The sequence below is a fragment of the Gymnoscopelus microlampas genome (assembly GCF_963454915.1).
Source record: "Gymnoscopelus microlampas genome assembly, chromosome: 3".
Lineage (NCBI taxonomy): Eukaryota > Metazoa > Chordata > Actinopteri > Myctophiformes > Myctophidae > Gymnoscopelus > Gymnoscopelus microlampas.
In genome coordinates, this window is record NC_139940.1 from 11,227,382 (window position 1) to 11,249,896 (window position 22,515).

A 22,515-nucleotide genomic window follows, 5' to 3' on the forward strand; every position below is an offset into this window, starting at 1 on the left:
GCTGCACCCCAAAGAACCTCCTAGTGCTGAGCAGGACTCAGGCCCACCCTGCTCGTCCCTCTCCACAACACCTCTGCATCTCTACCGTCCACACAAGTGTTCATTTTGACAGAAGATGAAGATTTTGTTTTAGTCAGTCTTTTGAATAAAATTCCATTTAGTGTGTCATATTTTAGTCATCTGAATCTTTTTTGTTTTAGTCTAGTTTTTACTAAATATCATACGATTTTAGACTAAATCTACAGTTGATTTAGTCGACCAAGATATATTTTTGGTGGGCCGTGATGGCGTCGTAATGCCTGATCTATACTCAACTGTGTGCCAAAAATAGCCGACCTACAAGCTCACAATGCGTCGCTGCAAGTATAAAAGGATTTTAGTTTTACTGGATCTCTTCTCCACTAGTCCTCCCTAACAGTTTAGTTATTATTTGTTGATGAAATTGTCAGTATATTTTGTCATAGTTTTAGTCATCATAGCTTAGTTTTCAGCGAAAAAAGGGAGTCGAACATTTTGTGTCCTAGTCACTGGTCCACACCTGTAGGCTGTTCATCAAAGCTTTGGTTTTCAAAAACGTTTTGGCTTCCCTTTTCCCTGATTTCTGAATGCAAATAGTAACCTGTATTTACCTGACAACATTTTGACCATAGCTAGCATAGTTATGCCATACCATTTTATTATTTGATTTGCTTTAACGCTTAGATAAGCAGGTTCACAACACAATAGAACATAATTTTCAGACTACAAGTAGAAGATGACCGACCGAAAGCACCATTATATAACACATACAGAGTCAGCCACATAGTCTGCAGTCACCGAACAAGTGTGCTTAACAGGAAATATACATGCATACAAAAATACATACAAAATCTACATCAATGTCAGAAATGTACCTACAGATGAAAGAACACAAGACCAGTCCTTTAGGCCATCACAACCATAGCTATAGAAACCTAGATACCTCATTGGCCACTGCAGTTCATTGGAGCGATCTGTATCGCGGCAGCCATATTGGAGGAGGCACGCTTCCCGACTACTAGCCAATCACAGCGCGTCTTTTCCGTCAGAATCTAGTGGTATAAAAATATCCTGTTATATTTTTATACAACTAGATTTCGCCAAGTCTCGGAAAAAGACGCGCTGTGATTGGCCAGTAGTCAGGAAGCGTGCCTCCTCTAATATGGCGGCCGCGATACAGACGCCCCAGAGTCGGAGGAGGCGTCTACCTTTATATGTCTATGATCACAACTTCTTGTCCTCGTGTGACATCAATTCCTGTAACTGAGCCTTTTCCTCTTTGAAAGCTGTGCCCTCCTCCTCCTGCTGCTCGTCCTCTTCCTCTCGACCACCCCGCCTGGACGTGACATCATCATGCTGCGCCAGCAAGAATGCTCTAGGCGTGACATCGTCGTCGATGGGCGGAGCCTTCTTCTTCCTTTTCTTGATGATTTGCTGCTTCCTGTGTTCTGCCAGGACAGACAGCTGCTCCTGAAGAGAGACAGACACATTTTATTTAGTATTAATTTGACTTCTTAGAGAACCACAGAATAGACAAAACAGAGTTGATCCACATTAACACATTACCTACCAACAACGAGTATAACCGTTGTTGAAAAAATACCCCGTTACCTGCCAGCCACGAGTATAACCGTTGTTTTTTTTTGTTTGTTTTTTCAATTTTCAATTTATCCACACAGAACCAGAGATATAGCCATCCAAAGATTTCTAGCTCCATTCACTCCTTGGTTAACTTATTACTTTAAAATCCTGTATCTCGGCTCCTGTGTTTTTTGTTTTTAACATCGGCAGTGGGGGAAGTAAAAAAAAAAAAGACCTCTGGCAGGGAATGTGTTAAATCAGTCCTCACAGTTCAATCTCAAAATGGTGTAAACGTTTTCCAGGTTGAGCGACATTTGTTCTCAAAATTACATTTGTTCTCGTGTCACAGTGTTCCAACCAACCACAGTTTTTTGTTCCAAATGTTGTGAAGTGGTTGTCTCTACCTGTGTAAGTTCAGGGGAAGGGGTCTCTTCAAGCTCCTCCCCTTTGGAACGGTGCCGCCAGTCAGAGATCTGCCGGTTCAACGCCTCGTGGTCGACACCGAACAATGCCGGTTTAGCCACAGCTGAACTCACTGTGCTGATTGTAGACAGTGGAACATGTCTGTACAGAGAGAGAGACACACAGAGAGAGAGACAGATACATAACATGGCAGAAAGACAGTGTGACTGTCAGGCTCAGTGTTCTTAAAGGTAGGGTGAGTGATTTCTTTTCACAAAAAGTGTGTCAAAAAGGTTAAAGCTCTATAGTCTGATAGTAATCATTGCTTTTAGATACTGGAGAGTCTCTTTTCCTGGTGTTTCGCCCAGGTGGACAGGGTTTTGAGTTTAGGTTTAGGCATCATTTTTCTGTGAGGTTAAGGTTAGGCATAGTGTTTGTGAAGTTAAATGTTAGGGTTTAGGCAAAACCCATCTGATCTGAGGCTGATTCTACAAATGCCTTCTAAATCAGTAGTTTTCTCACACTTCTCCATTAGACAGGCGACCACCGACCCCCCACCCTCCTTTAAAAAGGCCCCATCCTTCCTGGGGTTAATGACTTACTAAAGGCACCTGAAGGTGGTACTCGGGGGAAGGTTTGTCATTTACCAAGACAATAAATCCAGTGTTTTGGATTGGGTCCTTCTTTCTATTCAGATAAAAAGTGTGCATTTATGTAAGGTAAAGTTAATGATTGATAGAATGTAGGTAACTGTAGCAGCATTTATGTAAGGTCAAATTTATCACAGATGGCTTACTGTAAATGCACCCGAGATAATGAGAAGAATTGAGACAATTGTATTATTATTCCACTCAACCTATGCATGTTATTATATTTGTTGAATGTATGTGACATGATTGAAGCCGTGAAAAATATGAACTTTTCCTATTCACATGAGCTGTAATGGGTCTGATTGCGGGGATAATGGAATCAGTGGTGCCACCCGAGGTTACTAATAGAGGGTGTGGTACACGGGAGGGGGGGTTGAACCAAACCATTGTGCCCGGTTGAACGGGGTGGAAAGCGGAGATCTCCGAGGCGCCAGTTTATACCGTTTAGTTACAAAGTTTAAACGTGACAGTAAGCTGCAGCCAAAGTTAAAGGACTTTCGAGCCCAGCAGAGGTAGGAACCTGCCATTGCTGCCGTGCCGTGGGATTCGAGCGCTGTGGTGTTGTGAGCGAGACGCCGGTCGGTGTTGGAGTCGGGAGGAGCCGAGGCCGTTGAGACAAATCCAAGCATCCAGTTCTCTTGGGATTACAAATTATAGGGTTACCCCGAAACGTAGCCATTATTTGGGCCGCATCGTGCGGAAGAGACTTTTCATTTCGTTTGGATTAAGGAGCGCTGCGTCGCGGAAGCGTCTTAAGAAGAGGGCGATCGCGGGGACTGTTTATTATTTCTTTAAACCGCGTGTGCGCCTGACGGACTTCTAAACGCTGTGCGTGCGTGTGTTTATTGTTTGTATTTGAATTGTGATCCGCGGCGTTATAAAGGATAGTGGGATTTGTTTGGGTAGGGAGGGGCGTTTGAAGTAATTATTGTTTGCTGATTAATTTGTTTGTTTGGTTGTTTATTTTATTTATCAGGGAGAGAGACAGGAACAGAAGTGAATTTCAGAGTGTTATTATTTGATTTTTGAGTACGGTTTAATCTGTCAATTCATTCCAAGGCTTCTATATAAAAATCTTATCAGTTAAAAACCCACCGATCCTGTTGTTTTTCCTTTAGTTAATAATTATCCTTTCAGTTATAAAGGCAGATTGTTACAAAATGCTGATTTAAACAGGACTATATCTTGTTCATAAAATAGTGTGTGTGTGTGTGTGTGTGTGTGTGTGTGTGTGTGTGTGTGTGTGTGTGTGTGTGTGTGTGTGTGTGTGTGTGTGTGTGTGTGTGTGTGTGTGTGTGTGTGTGTGTAAGCTCCACCCTTTATCTGCCTCACCTGAACAAAGGTTGTAACATTCCGTACTGATTAGACACACACTCACTGGAAGACAATCTACAGGGAGGGAGGACAGACTACCATCACACAACTAAATTACAAGAGGGAAATTTCCACCAACACTGGGACATTTAACCTGCTCCTGACTTCATCCTTTGATTTGACAAGAACCAGGATTGATAGTGAAGGTAAACTTCAGGGAACTTTCTAGAAGGGGGAGTGTTACCAGTCCTGACTTCCTTGGCTCCGGTTTTCTTTTTTTTCCGGCTATACTCGGATAGAGAAAATGGCTTCTCAGTCGTCATTTTCAGAAGATGATTTCTCCTGTTCTGTGTGCTGTGACATCTTCAAGGATCCTGTGGTCTTGTCATGTAGCCACAGCTTCTGTAAACCCTGCTTGCAGAAATGGTGGACGGAGACACCAGTAAAGATCTGTCCACTCTGTAAGGAAATATCTTCTCTGCCCACTCATCAAAATCTAGTTCTGAAGAACTTGTGTGAGGCCTTCTCACAGCAGATGAGTCAGAGAGCTTTAGCAGGGTCTGAGGTTCTCTGCAGTCTGCACACTGAGAAACTCAAGCTCTTCTGTATGAACGACCAACAGCCAGTGTGTGTTGTGTGCCGCGATTCTAAAAAACACACCAACCACAGATTCAAACCCATTGATGAAGCTGCACTGGATCACAGGGAGAAGCTCCAGAAATCAGTGAAGCCCTTACAGGAGAAACTGAAGGTATTTAGGAAAGTTAAAGTGAACTATGATCAAATGGCACAACAAATTAAGGTCCAGACCCGGCAAACAGAGCTGAAGATTAAGGAACAGTTTAAGAAGTTCAGCCACTTCCTAAAAGAGGAAGAGGAGGCGAGGATTGATGCTTTGTGGGAGGAAGAGAAGAAGAAAAGTCTGATGATGAAGGTTAAGATTGAGGAGCTAAACCGAAACATAGAAACTGTTTCATACTCAATCAGAGTTATAGATGAGCAGCTGACAGCTAAACACATCTCATTCCTGCATAACTACAAGACCACAATGGAAAGCGTCCAGCAGGAACAGGTTCTGCAGGACTCACAGCCGGTCTCAGGAGCACTGATGAATGTCACCAACCACCTGGGCAACCTGGCCTACAAAGTCTGGGACAAGATGAAGACCATTGTCTCCTACAATCCTGTGATTCTGGACCCCAACACTGCCCACCCACAACTCATTGTGTCTGATGATCTGACCAGTGTGAGGTGTGGAGAGAGACAGCAGCTTCCCGACAACCCAGAGAGGTTTGATTACTGGAACATTGTTCTGGCTTCTGAGGGCTTCAACTCAGGAACCCACAGCTGGGATGTTGAGGTCGGAGAGGCCACACGCTGGGAGGTGGGTGTAAAAGCAGAGTCTTATCCAAAGAAGGGAAAACATGGCGGTGTCGTCTGGAAAATAGAGCGCAATAATGGTAAATATGCCATTTACGGTGTAAAGATGCCATACACCAGTCTCCCTTTGAAGCAAAACCTCCAAAAGATCAGAGTCCAGCTGGACTGGAACAGAGGAAGGTTATCATTCTTTGACCTTGATACCAACACATACATACACACCATCACACACACTTTCACTGAGAAACTCTTTCCATTCATTCAAATAGACACTGAAAATACGGTCCCTTTCAAGCTGTTACCAGTGAAATGTATGACAAGGACATCTATAGACAGCGGCGGAAGCTGTATGCCCAAGCGACCAGGCTCTGTCGCAAATTTAGCGTGTGCTCAGTACCTGTGAAGATCTCCCTCTTTAGATCCTTTTGTACACCGCTGTATACTGCCCACCTTTGGTGTCGCTACAGACAGGCAGCATCAGATGACTCACAGTGGCTCATAATGACTGCATGAGGCTGCTGAGAGCTCCAAGAAGCTCCAGTGCAAGCCAGTTGTTTTAGTGTCTGGGTATCCACCTGCTCTGCTGTGCTACGCAACATTATGTACAGACTTATTATGTGTAGGGCATTCGAGTCAGTAAATGACATCATCGTTGTGTCATCACAGACCCTACTGTACATGCAGTTCTGTCAGGTTCTCCTCTAGATTGTGGAACCATTGGCGCACATGTTTGTGTGTAAGAAACTGAACAATGTGGGCTATTTGCATTTTATTTTTTATTTTCCTTTGCTATTTTATTGTCTTGTGTTATTAAATTGTGATATTGATCTCCCTGGGTCTGAAATAGAATTATATAATAGAAATTGAATTGATATGACTGACATTGGCATAAAGAAAATGTTTAGATGAAGATGATGATATCAAGCTAGAGGTGTACAACTTAACTTAACATCTGTGGACCAAAAGTCTTAATATAATTCGTACATTTTTGTGTGCTACACAGTTCGCTAATATGCATGATTCACATCTTTATTTGCTGAAATCGGACTTTGGAATTGACAACACAAATTGACGAGAGATAAAGAGAGATAACTGCGTTGAATGGTTTTACACCGTTGTAAAATAGAATGAAAAGAAGAACATTTTCCATATCATATATATCCTTTATCACATCGATAAAGTTCACGAGATTAAGTTCAGAGAGGGCAACACCCCTCGAATAAACAGCACACATCATTGCCAAGAAAAAGTTTGAATGAAGACCAAAGATCAATGTGATAATAAATAATGAGAATGAGAATAATAATAACATTATGACTAGATTAGACTTTACTGTCCCAGAGGGCTTTTTGTTTTCACAGCCTAGAGAAAAACACATAAGAAACAGTAGCAATTACATTATACTCTAATAATACCTGTCATTCAGAGAGTCTTCTGGAGGATCAGGACCAAAGTCTGCCTCCTGCAGCAGCATGTCCACCTGAACACACATAACACAGTCATACTAACAGTAGTAGTGGTAATAGTAGGAACAGCAGCAGTAGCTGTAGTAGTAATAACAGGTAGCTGTAGTAGAATTAGCAGTAGTTAGCCGTTCTAGTGGTAGTACATGCAGTGGTAGTGGGTACTAGTAGTAGTGGTTTGTAGTAATATTAGTAGTAGTGGTGGTAGTTAGGGGTGGGACAATATGGGTATCTCACGATACGATATCTGTGGCGATATTAGGCCCTCGATAACAATAATATAACGATATTCGATATATTGCGATATCACGATATATTGCATGAAATTTCACCAACGATAATATCATGATAGTCCTTGTATTCAATTCATAAACACATAAAATAGCACCAAACAGTTCAAAATCATCATCACACAAATACAGAATTGGAAAAACAACATATCACAAACGGAAAAAAAAATTAATATCGATATTTTTCGGCAGTATGTCGATTATTTATCGTGGGAGGAAGTATCGCGATATATCACGATATCGATATATCGTCCCACCCCTAGTGGTAGTACCGGAGTTGTAATCAGTGTTAATCTTGTTGACTAAGACTAAGAAGACTAAACGACTAAGATTTTGATATTTAGTCGACTAAGACTAGACTAAACAATTTCAGATGACTAAAATAGGAGTAAAACTAAATGGTGTGTTATTCAAAAGACTACGGCTAAATCAGAATTTGCTGTCAAAATGAACACTGGTTGGTTGTAATAGTATTAGTGGTAGTTACAGTATCGTAGCGGTAGCACTGTAGTATTATGGGATTACCTCCACCATGGCAGCATCTTGTTTGTCTCTGATGAACACCAGAGGAGGAACGCCACCCATAATCTGTTGAGACATGATCAGATACCTGTACACACACACACACACACACACACACAGACACACACCACACACACACACACACACACACACACACACACACACACACACACACACACACACACACACACACACACACACACACACACACACACACACACACACACACACACACACACACACACACAATAAATCAAAATAGACAAATAAATGTGAAGGCTGGGGAGGGGCTCTTCTTCATTATATAGTAATAGCTTGTTATTTGATAGGCATTGCACAGTATGCTACTCTATATATGTGTGTAAACCACTTGTCTTTTGTTTTCATATGCACCTATTAACTTTATAAAAGTTCATAATTAAAGATTGTTGTCTTTTCTTTTCGGGAAGCACATAATCATATTTTATTTTAACACACTTTTTACGTAAAGAACACACAAGACCACACATAACAGAATAGTGCCGTTCAGTCATATGTCGTACCACCAACTCTACCAGCTCATTTCTATATTGGTCCTCCTTCAGAGGAGCTTGTGCTTTTTGTGTTTGAAAAGACAAATAAAAAGCCATCGTTTCATTAAAACACATACGGAATGCTGAAAGCATTCATAAAACAATGTATTGTGGTTCTGACCTGATAGTAGGGCCGTTTTTGTCAAATTCTCTCTGGATCAGCTGGTCTCTCTCAGACTCCCCGCTGCTCTTCCAGAACACACGACAGCTGGAGAAGTCTGCAGCCAGAGACACCTGGTGAAACATCATTTAGAGATGAGGATAGCAGGGACTTGCAAACAGTGAGCAGAAAATAATATGAGACCCTGCTTATCCCTGATGCAAACTATTGCATACAGCGCATTTACTACAATGTACCAAGTGAGTTTCCAAGGCCCTGTAGAGCATTGGTTCTCAAAGTGGGGTCCGGGGACCCCCAGGGGTCCTTGAGGGAGTTCCAGGGGGTCCCCAGCTAAATGATAGATTAGGCACCATATGGACCCTTATGGGTCTGTAACTCTGAGAGTGTACGAATAACGTGTCCATTTGTACACTCTCAGAGTTAAATTGACATAGATTTTACAATATAAATTGCGGTACAAGTGATAGAAATGCCATTTAAATGGGGGTCCGTAGCCCTAATGCATGTCAAACCGGGGGTCCTTGAAATGAAAATGGTTGAGAATCACTGCTAGAGACGTACAAAATCTTCTCTTATGGGGGTCCCTGGCATATCTTTTGAAATGGGGGTCCGCGGGCTAATAAGTGTCAATTTGGGGGTCCTTGACATGAAAAAGTTTGAGAACCACTGCTGTAGAGAGAGAGAGATAGTGTGTGTGTGTGTGTGTGTGTGTGTGTGTGTGTGTGTGTGTGTGTGTGTGTGTGTGTGTGTGTGTGTGTGTGTGTGTGTGTGTGTGTGTGTGTGTGTGTGTGTGTGTGTTTATAATTACCTTAGAGATCTCAAGGCTGTAGTTGTAAAGATCATGGCTGACCTGAGGACAGATAACAGACTCTTTCTCTGATCATGAAAACGGAACCTTGAGTGCAGCGACAAAGTGTCAAAAAACATTCTATTCCTTATGTACCTGTCCTGAGGTCAGCAGGTCATTCACAGCCTTGAACAGAAGGGAGTTTAGGACCTTGCAGCGATGGCTGTCCTCCTGGTCTCTTTTCCTGGGTGGTCTCACAGCAGCCCAAGGATTGGACGAACCTGTCTGTCCATCATTAAACACACAGGCGTTTACCAACTGGAGATGCAGTAGCTTTGTTACAACATGTAAACACGTTCACACTACAGTACATCAGTTCATTTTACTCTGGAATTCCATTGATTGATAGATTTTAATGTTATTAACCGATCATCCATTAAGACCTGAAGAAGCATCTGTGTCACCTTTTCATTTGAGCTAAAAAGCATTATTTTACACTTTGGCTATTCAAAAATAGAAGATATACAAGCTCATAGCGCAGCACCGAGTGCCGCGCTACGAGCTTGTAGATCTGCTATTTTTGAAAAATCGAGAAAATGTGTGCAAATTAATATATTTATATTCTTTTAAAGCGAACATTTATAACTCAAATCTTTGCGTCTGGGGGTCCCTGGAACAACATATTTTGAGATGGGGGTCCGTGGTCAAATAAATATCATTTTGGGGGTCCTTGACATGAAAAAGTTTGAGCACCACTGATATAGAAATATACGTTTTTTTCAGAAAACTGCTGGGATTTAGAAGACATTTTGTAGAAATCGGCTTCAGGTCTAAATGGGTTAATTGATCATTCATTATTTTCCGGAGAATCTGAATTTCGGTTGTAGTTCTTTCAATGATACAACTACTCTAACGTAATTCAAGCGAACTACACGCCAGAAAACCAGCAATACCCACAACCTACAAGACAATATGGGAAATTGAAGTGTCTGATGCCTCGGTATGCTTCTAATGCAGATCTGTGACCGTAGGTGGTTTGTACTGGATAGCTCCCACAGGTGTGAATGCGTGGAGCTGTCTGAGTCCAGGACCAGCTTGAAAGATTTTATAATTCTGGGTAAAATGTGATTTACCCTGGTTAAATACTAAGGATACAAAAGACAGTCAATTGTTTAATTTTAAATCAAATTGATTAAATTCCTATTAGCAAATAGCAATTAATTAATTAATAGTCAGTTAATTGTTAACATCGCTACCACAGCCACGCATGGATTGAAAGTGAGTTGAAAAGTTATAGAAAAATATGAATACAAACCCAATCTACAATTTACTGCAATGCATAACAGCAAAATCCTTAGTGCTCATTTCAAAGGGGCATGAAACCCTAGGCTGATTTTGTAGTTTGTTTTCCAGTTCAGGTAAAACAATTACAGCAGAATCAAAACATGGTAGACTGGTAAGCAATGCAGCATAATGTTTTCATCGTACGATGGTGTTGCGGAGTGAAAATAGCCGATCTACAGTACAAGCTCACTTGTTAGTGAGCTTGTACATTTTTACACCTCGAACGACATGCCCAAAATAGGGACACCAGGTTGAAAGTGTCTAATAAGATGTCATGTCACTGACCTGTGGTGGAGTCACGTACCACGTCTTCTTCCTGTCAGAACACACTGGGTTAATAGGATTTGTGATATGCAGCAGCCTGGGCACCATGTTATGGTGAAAAGTTATTAAGATTACAAAGGTTCTGCAAAGACAGCAGCACCCATGATGACAGGGGCCCTAAATGATGCCACAGTTACTACACAGTTACATACTTTCATTTAATTTGGGGCGGCAGTGGCTTGTAGATCGGCTATTTTCAAAATGTTTATCTTGGCTCTTTCTTATTTTATTTGACAATTTGGCCAATGTTTGACCAGTTTTTCTAGTAGGCTATAGTTTGTTCATTACTTTTGATGCAGTAATGGTCTCTTTCTTTCTTTTTTAGGTATTAAAAAGGTCTTAAAAGTCCTTAAATTGTCGTTTCACTGTCATCTGGGGATCCCCCTAAAATCATGTGGGGACCCCCCTGGGGGTCTCGAGCCACAGGTTGAGAACCACTGATCTAGGAGGCTGCTATATCACGCAATCATCCCTCACCTTCCCAAATGTCATATTTGTCCTTTGTTGAACAGACTGAAATGCCCCACATAATAACAAACTTGTTTTAGCGCAGTGTCAAGTGCAATAAAACCATGAATTATTAATTCATGGATACTCACTTGGACTTGTTGAGGAGCTTCTTGAGCAGGTTGGTAGCTCTGTGGACGGTGCCGGTGTGGATCTGAAGCCTCTGGGCGGCCAAGAAGCTGCTGCTCCCGGCTGTCTCTCTGAGTCCTGCCGCCGCGGTGACATAATGGCGGCAGCAGGTCAGGATACTTGTCCTCCTGACTCTTAAGACAACAAACATCACCTCGGTTCAGCACAGGCGTGTACACAGCACCGCTACAGGACCTGTTAACACAGTAAACAACACGCGTGTGTTCTGGCTGAACTACAACGACAGACAGCAGATACAGATCGACAATGCAGGCTCTTCTGCTCAGCTCACGCCTGCGCTGCGCTCAGCTTGTGCGTGCGCAGTCTGAAGAAATCAACTTCAGCAAACGTCGATTTATTTTCGGTGTTGGTAAATTGAACCTCCTTGAAATCTAAGTTAAACATCTTTGTGCTGTGTTTTTATATTGTATCTGTTGTATGTGTTACACACACAGCAGCTGCAACGGGCCAACAGCCCCACCACCCCCTTTTTAATACTTTAATACAGGGGTCTTCAACCTTTTCAGGCCAAGGACCCCCTAGCTGAGAGAGCGATAAAGCAGGGACCCCCTACTCTATATTGTATAAATTGTGTTTCAGATTTTTTTACTTAGACTGCTCTTTTTTCCCTCTGAGGACCCCCTAGGGGTCCCGGACCCCCTATTGAAGACCCCTACTTTAATAGCACAAATTGCACACTTTTCAAGTTGCCACTACGGGCTTTTGCAGAAGTTTCATGTTTAATGGCGATAAATGTCTGTACAATCAATGCAATTCTTATGCTTCATTGCGTTGCTCACAGAAAAGAAGCTTGCAGATGTGCCTAAACATGTGGTACCTGCACACAATCTCCTCTTTGAACTTGAATGTGTTTTGTCATCAACATTGCACTGTAACACTGTAGTTGTGGTCTACTCCACTCACTCTCTCGGTTCAACCTCTTTACTGGGTGCACATGTAGCAGAGTGGCTCACAACCTCAGCCTGATGGCCTGAAAGTCTAATATCTAAAACACAAATAACTGTATTTGTCTGTCTGTGGAGGAGGCACAGAATCTCTGGGTGTGGGAGGGGTGTAATAATAATATGTCAAATGTATATAGCGCTTTTCTGAGTACCCAAAAATGCTGAAACAAATAAAAACAACTTTATTAGGAAAATAAAATCTATAAAATTAGTGCAATGAAGAAAAAGGGGGCGGGGGGGTGTATACAGGCATTGGCTTCCTTGATTGGCCAATCCAACCCATCGGTTTCACGATAGGCTGAGCTTTGCCTCACGTTTGTGCCACTGCACCAATGCCCATGTACGTCATCAACACAACGTCAGTAGTTTCTGACAATATCAGGGATCCCCATTTCACGATCGGTTGTATGTATGGTGGGTCGTGGGTGGGTTGTATGGTGGGTGGGTAGGCCTACCGCACTGGATACTCTGACAACGGGTACAACGGGTACTAAATATAAAGATAAAAGACAATGGCCTTGTCCATTCAATTTTACATCAAATGGAAGGTTTTCTTTATCTTTATCTCTCTCTCTGTATCTGTCTCGTCCGTCTGTGTGTCTTTATGTCTGTGTCCGTGTTATGCCCATATAGATCCCTGATGCCATCAATATGACGTCATAGACTGTCCCGTCCGGTTTTGCAGTACTCGTTGTACCCATGTTTCAACGCCCTTGTTAATTCCAAATACACTTCTCTCCATATGGGCACAGCTGGTGACGTCACCACATGATAATTATCTGTATATATAGCACCCCACAACCTCACAGTCTACATACCGACAAGGGATTGATGATACAGTAAGAGGGAAAAGAAAAGTATATTTTCCTACTGGTGTTGATTAAAGAATCAATTTCTCAGACATAATGGCCGGTGGAGATCAAAACTATGGTGGCTGTGAAGGGCCAGATTCCATGTTTGTGAAACTGATCTCTTCAGACGGCCATGAATTTATTGTGAAAAGAGAACATGCCCTCATGTCCGCGACCATCCAAGCCATGCTGAGTGGGCCAGGTGAGATTGCCCCAGATGAAACCAATGAAGTGCACTTGAAGGAGATCCCCTCTCATATCCTGTCTAGGGTCTGCATGTTCTTCTCCTACAAGGTCCGTTACGCCAACCAGCAAGGCGATGATGCCCCAGAAGCCCCTGAATTTGTCATTGACGAGGACATCGCACTTGAGCTGCTCATGGCTTCAAACTTCTTGGATTGTTAGAAAAGATGAAGAGATAAACTAGAAAGGTGCTGAATGACCGCTGATGCGGACTTTTTGTTTTATTTTTATTCACATTTTTTATTTGTATTAGTATTTTTATTTTTAAGAGGAGATGGCTCCTTATGTCTTTAAAAACGTCTGATTATTTTGCGCTACGGACGCTTCATATCCAGATCATTTCACACACAAAGTACAAAGAAGAGGAGATCGAGGGCACCGTATATATGTTGCACTTCATATCCAGTCAATGAACACACGGTTGGTTAACGAGAAACTGCGTTTCCTGATAATATCAGAACAACAAGCACCAGGTAGACGTGAACAAGGAATCAAGCAACGCTGATCACAGATTCAGGATTATCATTCGCCAAAGTGAAAAAAGTACAGCAACTTCGCTCTGTGGTATAAGACGGTGTCGAGTTCCAAAAAGAACAGATCTACAAGTCATTGCGTCGCGATGCAATACGTTAATATAGTTTGTGGATATGTCCTTTTAATTTACGCTTAACATATAGAACAACGCAATCAATTCGAAAGAATATGCAAGGAAACATTAGAAAGATCGTTCTTGATGGAACGATAGCCCCTCTGTATTATTTCTGCCTGGAGGTGGACCTATGCACAAGGGCTTACCCCAGAAGGTGACAAATGTCGTTACCCCAGAAGTCAACTCTCCACCTTTCACCCTATATACTTTGTCACACCACAAATGCAACACGTTGTGAGCTTGCAGATTGGCTATTTTTGTTATTTTTGATTTTTTTGATTTTTTTTTATAGGGATGCCAATGTTTAATGTGGTTAAACAATTTGATTGGAGACAAAAAAAAAGACCAAAAGAAGAAGAGGGTGGAGCAAGTAATGGACATGTTTATGATACTGAGAACACCGCAGTCAAGGTTTTTTTTCACATGGAGCTCGCATTCACGTTTTATATTTGAAATATTTTACTTTAATTTTATAATGGAAGTGAATTGCAGTCAGTGGCTGATGTCACAGACTGGCCACATGAAATCTGTGATCTACATGAAGCCACACACGTTATAGGACCCTGTCTTGTTTTAATGGGCCGGACAGTATGCCAGGCAGTAGGCCTATGCTGCTGCCAGTGCTTGTATCTCTGATCCTTCTTTGTTCTTCCAGTCGTGAAATCTGCCTTTCCATGCATGAGAATAAGGTACACAGGTCCAGTCCTATGCCAGAACTAAACTGCCATTGTGGGCTAATAGTATGGTGGTGTTAAAGCAACCGTCCAAAGTTTTTTTAAACGTTGAAAATTTGTTTGAGTTGGTAGGAATTATTAAGCCCATTACCCTTTTTCTCATAAACCATAACATGTATTAAACTTATCTCCTCCCACATTGTTTTCTCATTTGACACCAAACTGGGTACATGGCATCTTCAGACTGTCCTCCACAAAAGTTATAGCCAAATTGATGGATAGGTTTTTGAGGCACTATCCAATAATAAATCTCTATTGAGAGAAACAGACGAGTTGGACGGTACGGTACAATGGTAAAAAGTGTTCTCTAACGAGATACATAATGGAAGTTTTAAGCCATTCTTATCAGTAATGGTAACCAGGTCAATGTACCGTGATTTCAAAAGCTTAGCTGACACAATTGTTTACACATTAGTGGCTCCAAGTGTATCTCCTCAGCTGGGCGGAAGTTCTTCATCTGATGTCGTCACCTTCAGAATTTGACTTAGTCAGGTGCTACCATGGTAACCAAGGTTGCTTCGACTTCTGCACTGAATTCCTCTATCTACTGTACATTGTTTTACATATCGAGAGCAGATGTCAGGAAACAACAAATGACGGACAACTACTGCAGTAAAGCCTAATACTATTGTGACATTTGATCTTGTTGTTTGACATTCTTATTAAAACTTCCGTCAACAGAGATATGCATTCTGGGTCAAACTGACATGCATATTACTTTTGCAAAGGTTGTATAGGCCATATGACAGGTAAATCGTATAGGATGTATTAACTAAATTCTCCATAAAAAAATATTAGGTATTGATTAGATTCCAGAGCTATCAAGTTTTTTGAAATATCACAATCAACACAAGCACAAGCACAAGGGGCATCACAATGTTTTATTGTAAACAGTACTGTAGATTCTCGATAAATAAAGCTACACACACACACACACACACACACACACACACACACACACACACACACACACACACAGCCAGCCTCTTCCCACCTGGGCATGCCTGGACAACCGACCAAGGGAAATCCTACTAGATGCCCAAACCGCCTCAACTGGCTCCTTTGTCCTTTCTACACAAAGAAGCACCGGCTCTACTCAGACTCCCTCACGGATGATTGAGCCTATCACCAGATACTGGAGGGGTTAAATAATTTACTTTGAGCAGGAAGCTTGTAGAGTGCTCCCCTTTCTTGACGTTTCCTAAATATGTCATGTACACATAAAAGTAAAAGTCCAAAATATGACCATGTTATACCATGAAATGCCGTTATATGGGGGGTGTGTGTGTGTGTGTGTGTGTGTGTGTGTGTGTGTGTGTGTGTGAGAAAGGGAGACTGTAATTCATTCAAGTGAATCAAAATCACTTAAAATAATTGTCAAATAGTGTCAAAGAACTATAAATTAAGTCTGTGATTTAATCTTGATAGTGTATATTCATATCAACATCACATGCATTATATGACTACAAAATGTACTAAATAAACTAATATTCATGCTTCAATGTTAATGGTGTTCAGGCATGAAATATTCATCATACATCAGATGACTGACATCATATGGCCACATGAAGTCTGAGATCTCATGAAGCCATGTTATTGTTTTATTACTTTCCATTTCCATTCTTTATGGAAACACACAACACCATAATGTTATGGTGACGTTAACAACACGTCACACTTTATATGTATATGTAGCGGCCCCTGTCTCCATAGACTGACAACAGACCCAGCCACAGAAGCAAGCAGTATTCACTCCACTCGCACCCTACTATCGCTAAGACACGACTTCTCAAGACTATATTCGCCTTCAACCTTCAAGTACCTTGACCGGAGAGAGTCCATCACTTACAAGTCAGGATATTTGGCCTTACAACCGTTAATCTACAAACAGATTCCTCAGACGTAATGGACGGTGTTGTAGAGACACCCTATGGTGGCTGTGAGGGGCCAGAGGCCATGTATGTGAAGTTGATTTCTTCAGATGGCCATGAATTTATTGTGAAAAAAGATCATGCCTTCATCTCTGCCACCATCAAAGCCATGCTGAGTGGGCCAGGCGAGTTTGCAGAGGATGAAACCAATGAAGTGAACTTGAAGGAGATCCCCTCTCATATCCTGTCTAGGGTCTGCATGTTCTTCTCCTACAAGAAGCGTTACTCCAACCAGGTTGGCGATGCCCCAGAAGCTCCTGAATTTATCATTAACAAGGAAGTCGCATTGGACCTGCTCATGGCTTCAAACTTCCTGGATTGTTAAAAGAATTAAGAGATAAAGCCTATAGATAGAGAAGACGTATATAAGACGACTACTGAAAAGGTTGCTTGGGACGAGACAATGAGCAGGATATGACGTTCAAGGCAGAAAGAAATTAAGCTGAGAGGGAGAGATACAGTGGCTATTCATGGGATAATGGAGGTGGAGAAGGAGGAAGACGAAGAAGGTGGTACACCACGTGTACATAATGGACCTATAGGCCAGTGTGGGGAGGGAAGCGGGAAGAGGCAGAGGGTGGGAAACCCCAGTGTCTATCAACCATTTGTGGGAAGCGTGGACAAAATAATGAGTTCAGGGTTTCTTTGAGTAATTTGAGTCCTGGAAGAATGGTAGGCATGCGCCCAATTCTTTTTTCTAACCTTTTTTTTTTCTAACCTTTTTTTACGTGCCCATTTAGTCATTATACCACAATTCACCCATTCGTAATATTCCCCCGTCATGGGGTAATTGGCCAGTTCACCTCTCGTTCTCACGGATCGCCCTCTATCTGATCGGTTATAGGGCCATCTCCTTTGTAAGTAAAAGTCAGTATCTAGTATAGTGGTCTCCGACCACTGCCCTGTTCAATTAGATGTCTTTCCCAAATTGCCCTGTACACCAACAATCATGGCAACTCAAATACACTTTTACTAACAAATAGCTCATTACAAATATTTATTGGCGACCAAATCGACTTGTTTTTGGAGCTCAACTGTACGGCGGCAATGTCCTATACTACTATCTGGGAGTCACTTAAGGCGTATCTTAGGGGTTAGGTCATTTTGTACGCAGCCCATAAGAAGAGAGAGCGAATTAGGTGCCTCACAGAGCTATCTCAACAGATATCAGACACCTACACAATGATCCCACGCCCAAACTTAATAAAGAGTGGTTACTGCTACAAAAAGAGTTTGACAACTTATCTATAAAACAAACTGAATTATTACTAAGCAAAGCAAACATACTATGAATATGGAGAGCAGGCGGGGAGGCTACTATGCCATCAACTACGTTGAAATGATTCCTATAATTGAGATGATCATTTGTATCTTTATGGTGATAACATTTAAGTGATCAACTTTCATTAAACACCACTTGTACACTGTCAAGTACTGTACATATTCAGTTATGACACACTTTCAATATATATATATTTTTGCCAGACCCAAGGGGTCTGAGGCTTTGTACCTGTTTTCTCCATACATGGCATTCCCCCTTTGCCCTTAGGCCCCAGCCATAAAAGTCTGTCCCCCTTTCGTCCATACATGGACATGTTTTGTACCTGTTTTCTCCATACATGGGCATGACCCCTTTGCCCTTACGCCCCAGCCATAAAGGTCTGTCCCCCTTTCGTCCATACATGGGCATATTTGTACCCGTTTTCTCCATACATGGGCATGCCCCCTTTGCCCTTAGGCCCCAGCCATAAAAGTCTTCTCCCCCTTTCGTCCATACATGGGCATACACAGGCTCACACGTCATGTGAAGTCCGGCTTATAAAAGTCTGTCCCCCTTTCGTCCATACATGGGCATAGACACAGGCTGACACGTCATGTGAAGTTCGGCTTAGCCGTGACGTAGTGCTCTGATCTTAGTACTTATTCCGGGTCTGGCAGAACCAGGTCTCCCGGTCTTGTTTTTGTGATACAATCGCATCGAACCCAGGACCTTCTAGCTTGATTTTCTCTCTTCACCCATGATTACATCAAATATAGTTATCAACGTTGCGTTATAAGCTTCTATTTACAACTTAATTATGTGAATTGCAAAAATGAAAAACATGGCCACAACTCCATATGGCCGGGTGACGTCATGACACGTCACAAATGATCTGTATAAAGCCCCCCATACCCTTAGTTTGTGAAACTGTCAACAGACCTAGATAGATGTTTTAAGCATAATAATATCTCTAATAGTTGTTTATTAACAAACAGATCTCTCAGACGTGATGGACGGTGTTGTAGAGAAACCCTTTGGTGGCTGTGAGGGGCCAGATGCCATGTATGTGAAGTTAATCTCTTCAGATGGCCATGAGTTTGTTGTGAAGAAAGATCACGCCTTCATCTCTGCCACCATCAAAGCCATGCTGAGTGGGCCAGGTGAGTTTGCAGAGAATGAAATCAATGAAGTGAACTTGAAGGAGATCCCCTCTCATATCCTCTCTCAGGTCTGCATGTTCTTCTCCTATAAGAAGCGTTACTCCAACCAGGTCGGCGATGCCCCAGAAGCTCCTGAATTTGTGATTAAAAAGGAAGTCGCACTGGACCTGCTCATGGCTTCAAACTTCTTGGATTGTTGAAAAGATGATGAAGAGATCAAATGAAACAAATATGTTTCTATTGGTAAAGAATCTGTCTGCCACCATCTTAAAAGATTTGTTTTGTGAAAAAGACCAACGGAAGAAAAGACGACAACCTAAGTGCCAAAGCTATGGAATTGTACTGTACATGATGGCTACTGAGAACACCACAGTCAAGAATGAAGGCATGGGAGTTAAGATGGGGTAAGAAGGAGAAAATGCTGGAAGAGAAACTACTGAAGGCTTGCTTGGGGGGGGGGACGACAATCTAGATGAGCAGATGGCGGCAGAAAGCAATGAAACTTCCTTAGCTATTATTCTTGTTTCCCATTATCATAAGATAATGGAGGGTGGAGAATCGAGTAGTGGAGAGGAGAACAAAGTGAGGGAGAACACATCCTGGACACTCCTGTTCCTGAAACACAGAGACCTGGAGGCCAGTGTGGGGAGGGAAGCAGAGGTCCAGCACCCATCAAATGTTTGTGAGAAACATCCCACAACAAAAGAAGCGAGAAGTATAGTTGCGTGTGTGTCAGCGTCCCACAACAAAAGAAACAATAACTAGAAAAAGTGCTCGTCAAAGCACAGGTCTCCGCCAGGTCAGGTAGGTTATTGTGGCCTCCTGGTGGTGCTATAATAGGCCAATGTGAAAAGGGTGCCATTTCTTCTTAGGTCTTTCGCGGCAATCGAACACTGCATTTATGATTTGAGGAGCTCATTATCAAGAATGATGGGATGCACCCTAACTTCATCTTTTTTCAACCTTCCCCCTCCCCTGTTAGTCATTATATTCCGCATGTTCCCCATGCGTATAAATTATACGCATGGGATTATACGGTATAATATAATTCATTGTCATGGAGGGATTAAACAATTGAGTGATTATAAATTCGATAAATGAAACAATAACAACTAGAGAAAGTGCTCCTCGGAGCACAGGTTTCCGCCAGGTCAAGTAGGCTATTGTGGCCTCCTGGTGGCGCTATAATAGGCCAATGTGAAAAGGGTGCCATTTCTTAGGTCTTTCACGGCAATCGGACACTGCATTCATGATTTGAGGCATTTTGTTCCAAAAAGGTGTTTTGCTAAATTAGACCTGCTGGTGGCGTTATAACAGGCCAATGTGAAAAGGGTGGCATTTCTTCCTCGGCCTAGTGGGAATGTGCGTGCAAAATTTCATGCATGCTGCGTTCATGATTTGAGGCATTTTGTTCAAAACTGACCTATCCTGCAAACTTTGGAAGCCAATGTTAATCAGGATGGAATATGGACAGATTCATGTTGATCACATGACTATAGAGATACTGTGTACCGATTTGCGTGATGTTTGGAAAAAATCTGTAAGAGTAATATAAAAAAATGTGTTGTGCAAAAATTGGCCTCCTGGAGGCGCTATAACAGGCCAATCTGGCATCCAGGGAGTGTGTGTGCATAGTTTCGCAGCAACCGGGCCAACGGTGTCGGAGATTAGCTACTCAGAGACAGACGGACACATACACATGGACGGACGGACGGACGGACGGACAGGGTGCATACATAGTCTCAGCCATGGCCTGGCGGAGACAAAAAAAAACAGTTCCATGTGAATTGAAGGATGCATGTGGTCTACACTGTAGACCATCATGGTCTACATGGTCTGACCATGTAGTCTCTAGTACTCCTCCCAACCCAGTAGGTGTTGGCAAAAAACACAAGACAGGGTATAATAACGGTGTGGTTTCCCTGTGTCAGTGTGGAGCCACATGGAACGCTGTCCTATTCTGTGGCACGCCATAAAACAACTGGGACGGGGCGTTCCTGCAGAGTATCACTCAATAATTTGGGGGACATACTGTCAGGATAGGAAGGTGTTGTAGGACTCAAGCGCAGGAGATGAGGATCACAAACTTAAGTTTACTTATAAAGACACACATTATAACAAATGATAATCGACTAGTTCTTTAGAACCGGGCTCAAAGACCGCTGTGAGACTTCACTGGGTTGTAAGGCCAGCTGTGTCTTTGGGTCTGTATATGCTTTAGGCCGTGATAACCAACTATTCCTGGTTCCTCCTCGATGCTTCTCTCTTGGTAGGTAATCAATGTCTCTCGGAATCTCTCTGTGACTGCCCATCTGAGAGGTTTCGAGCCTCTTCTTATAATACTGGCTTGCGGTCCTGACATCACTATGATGATGTCGGATAGTGTCAGACGTCTCCATATACTGTATGGAGCTGCCGATGTTAGTTATGGCCAAATATGGGATCAAGACGTCAGCCCTGGACGTGATGGCGTTCGCTGATGTCAGACTCCGTACATATGGCACGTTTGGGTCTCTATGACGACTTTGCAGGTCTATTATCTCCATCTATGGGGATCTCCATATATAGGCTATTGCTGGCAACTATGCCCTGAATGTTCGTAACACACATTAAACAATGATAACTTACGGAAACACTCAGGTAACTATTACAATAAACTGAACTCATAACATGACACTGCCACCATAACAGAGGAACTGACACACATCTTACGACCCAGCCACAGTGGAGAAACACAGTCTTTATAGTCTCGGGAGCTTGTCAACCAACCAGGCTCAGCTGGTCCTCACAGGTGACAGCACTCAAGGCAATCAGAGTCTTGGCCTTAGGTAGAAGGGAGAGTAGGAGATTGGCTGAGGCGAAATAGGAGCAGAGCAAGAAAGGGGCAGAGCCAGAGGCACATGCACTCAGTGGTGTGATCGCGACACATACAATACGTTAGGCATACAATAGGGAAGAGGACATACAGTTCAATACAGGTAGCTTTCTTTGTATATAAATAAGAAGGATGTACTCCACAAAGATAAGTTATTGTGAGTTCAATAACTGAAAAACCATACATAATAATTTAAAGAGGGTTGGCGGACGGTGGGCGGACGGTGGATGTCCGCCCATATTCATGAACGGTCACTGATTCTAAAGTCGTGCAACATTAACTCATGTGTGCAATAAATAAATAAAAAACAGGCAAGCTGGGTATTTACAAAATCTGTCATGTGTTCAGGTTTCGGTACAAAGCATTGACATGGATCATGAAGAATGGATCTTCTAGGCCTAGGGGTTAATTAGGTTAAAATAATTTGTCCACTGATGTCAAC

General features: G+C 42.3%; 5 protein-coding genes across 5 annotated transcripts; 4 read left to right on the plus strand and 1 right to left on the minus strand.

The window, feature by feature from the left end:
- Positions 1-668: 668 nt before the first annotated feature.
- Positions 669-11,664, minus strand: rbfa (ribosome binding factor A). The gene is made up of 9 exons (XM_084049757.1): positions 11,368-11,664; positions 10,730-10,760; positions 9,257-9,385; positions 9,122-9,163; positions 8,314-8,426; positions 7,624-7,708; positions 6,761-6,825; positions 2,004-2,163; positions 669-1,488 (listed from the first exon to the last, which is right to left on the minus strand). Exons 1-9 carry the CDS (start codon positions 11,553-11,555, stop codon positions 1,243-1,245), a joined length of 1,059 nt encoding a protein of 352 aa, XP_083905883.1. The 5' UTR covers positions 11,556-11,664; the 3' UTR covers positions 669-1,242.
- On the plus strand, positions 2,684-6,164 carry LOC311039767 (nuclear factor 7, ovary-like). Its single transcript, XM_084049747.1, has one exon. It carries the CDS (start codon positions 4,270-4,272, stop codon positions 5,746-5,748), a length of 1,479 nt encoding a protein of 492 aa, XP_083905873.1. The 5' UTR covers positions 2,684-4,269; the 3' UTR covers positions 5,749-6,164.
- Positions 11,665-13,322: 1,658 nt separating the features above from the next.
- LOC311042117 (elongin-C-like) lies at positions 13,323-13,625 on the plus strand (the record flags this gene model as incomplete). Its single annotated transcript, XM_084052676.1, has 1 exon — positions 13,323-13,625. One exon carries the CDS (start codon positions 13,323-13,325, stop codon positions 13,623-13,625), a length of 303 nt encoding a protein of 100 aa, XP_083908802.1.
- Positions 13,626-16,751: 3,126 nt separating this feature from the next.
- Positions 16,752-17,102, plus strand: LOC311041451 (elongin-C-like; the record flags this gene model as incomplete). Its single annotated transcript, XM_084051829.1, has 1 exon — positions 16,752-17,102. The coding sequence occupies one exon, from the start codon at positions 16,752-16,754 to the stop codon at positions 17,100-17,102; it is 351 nt and encodes a 116-aa protein (XP_083907955.1).
- Positions 17,103-19,047: 1,945 nt separating this feature from the next.
- On the plus strand, positions 19,048-19,398 carry LOC311042407 (elongin-C-like; the record flags this gene model as incomplete). Its single annotated transcript, XM_084053107.1, has 1 exon — positions 19,048-19,398. The coding sequence occupies one exon, from the start codon at positions 19,048-19,050 to the stop codon at positions 19,396-19,398; it is 351 nt and encodes a 116-aa protein (XP_083909233.1).
- Positions 19,399-22,515: the final 3,117 nt, after the last annotated feature.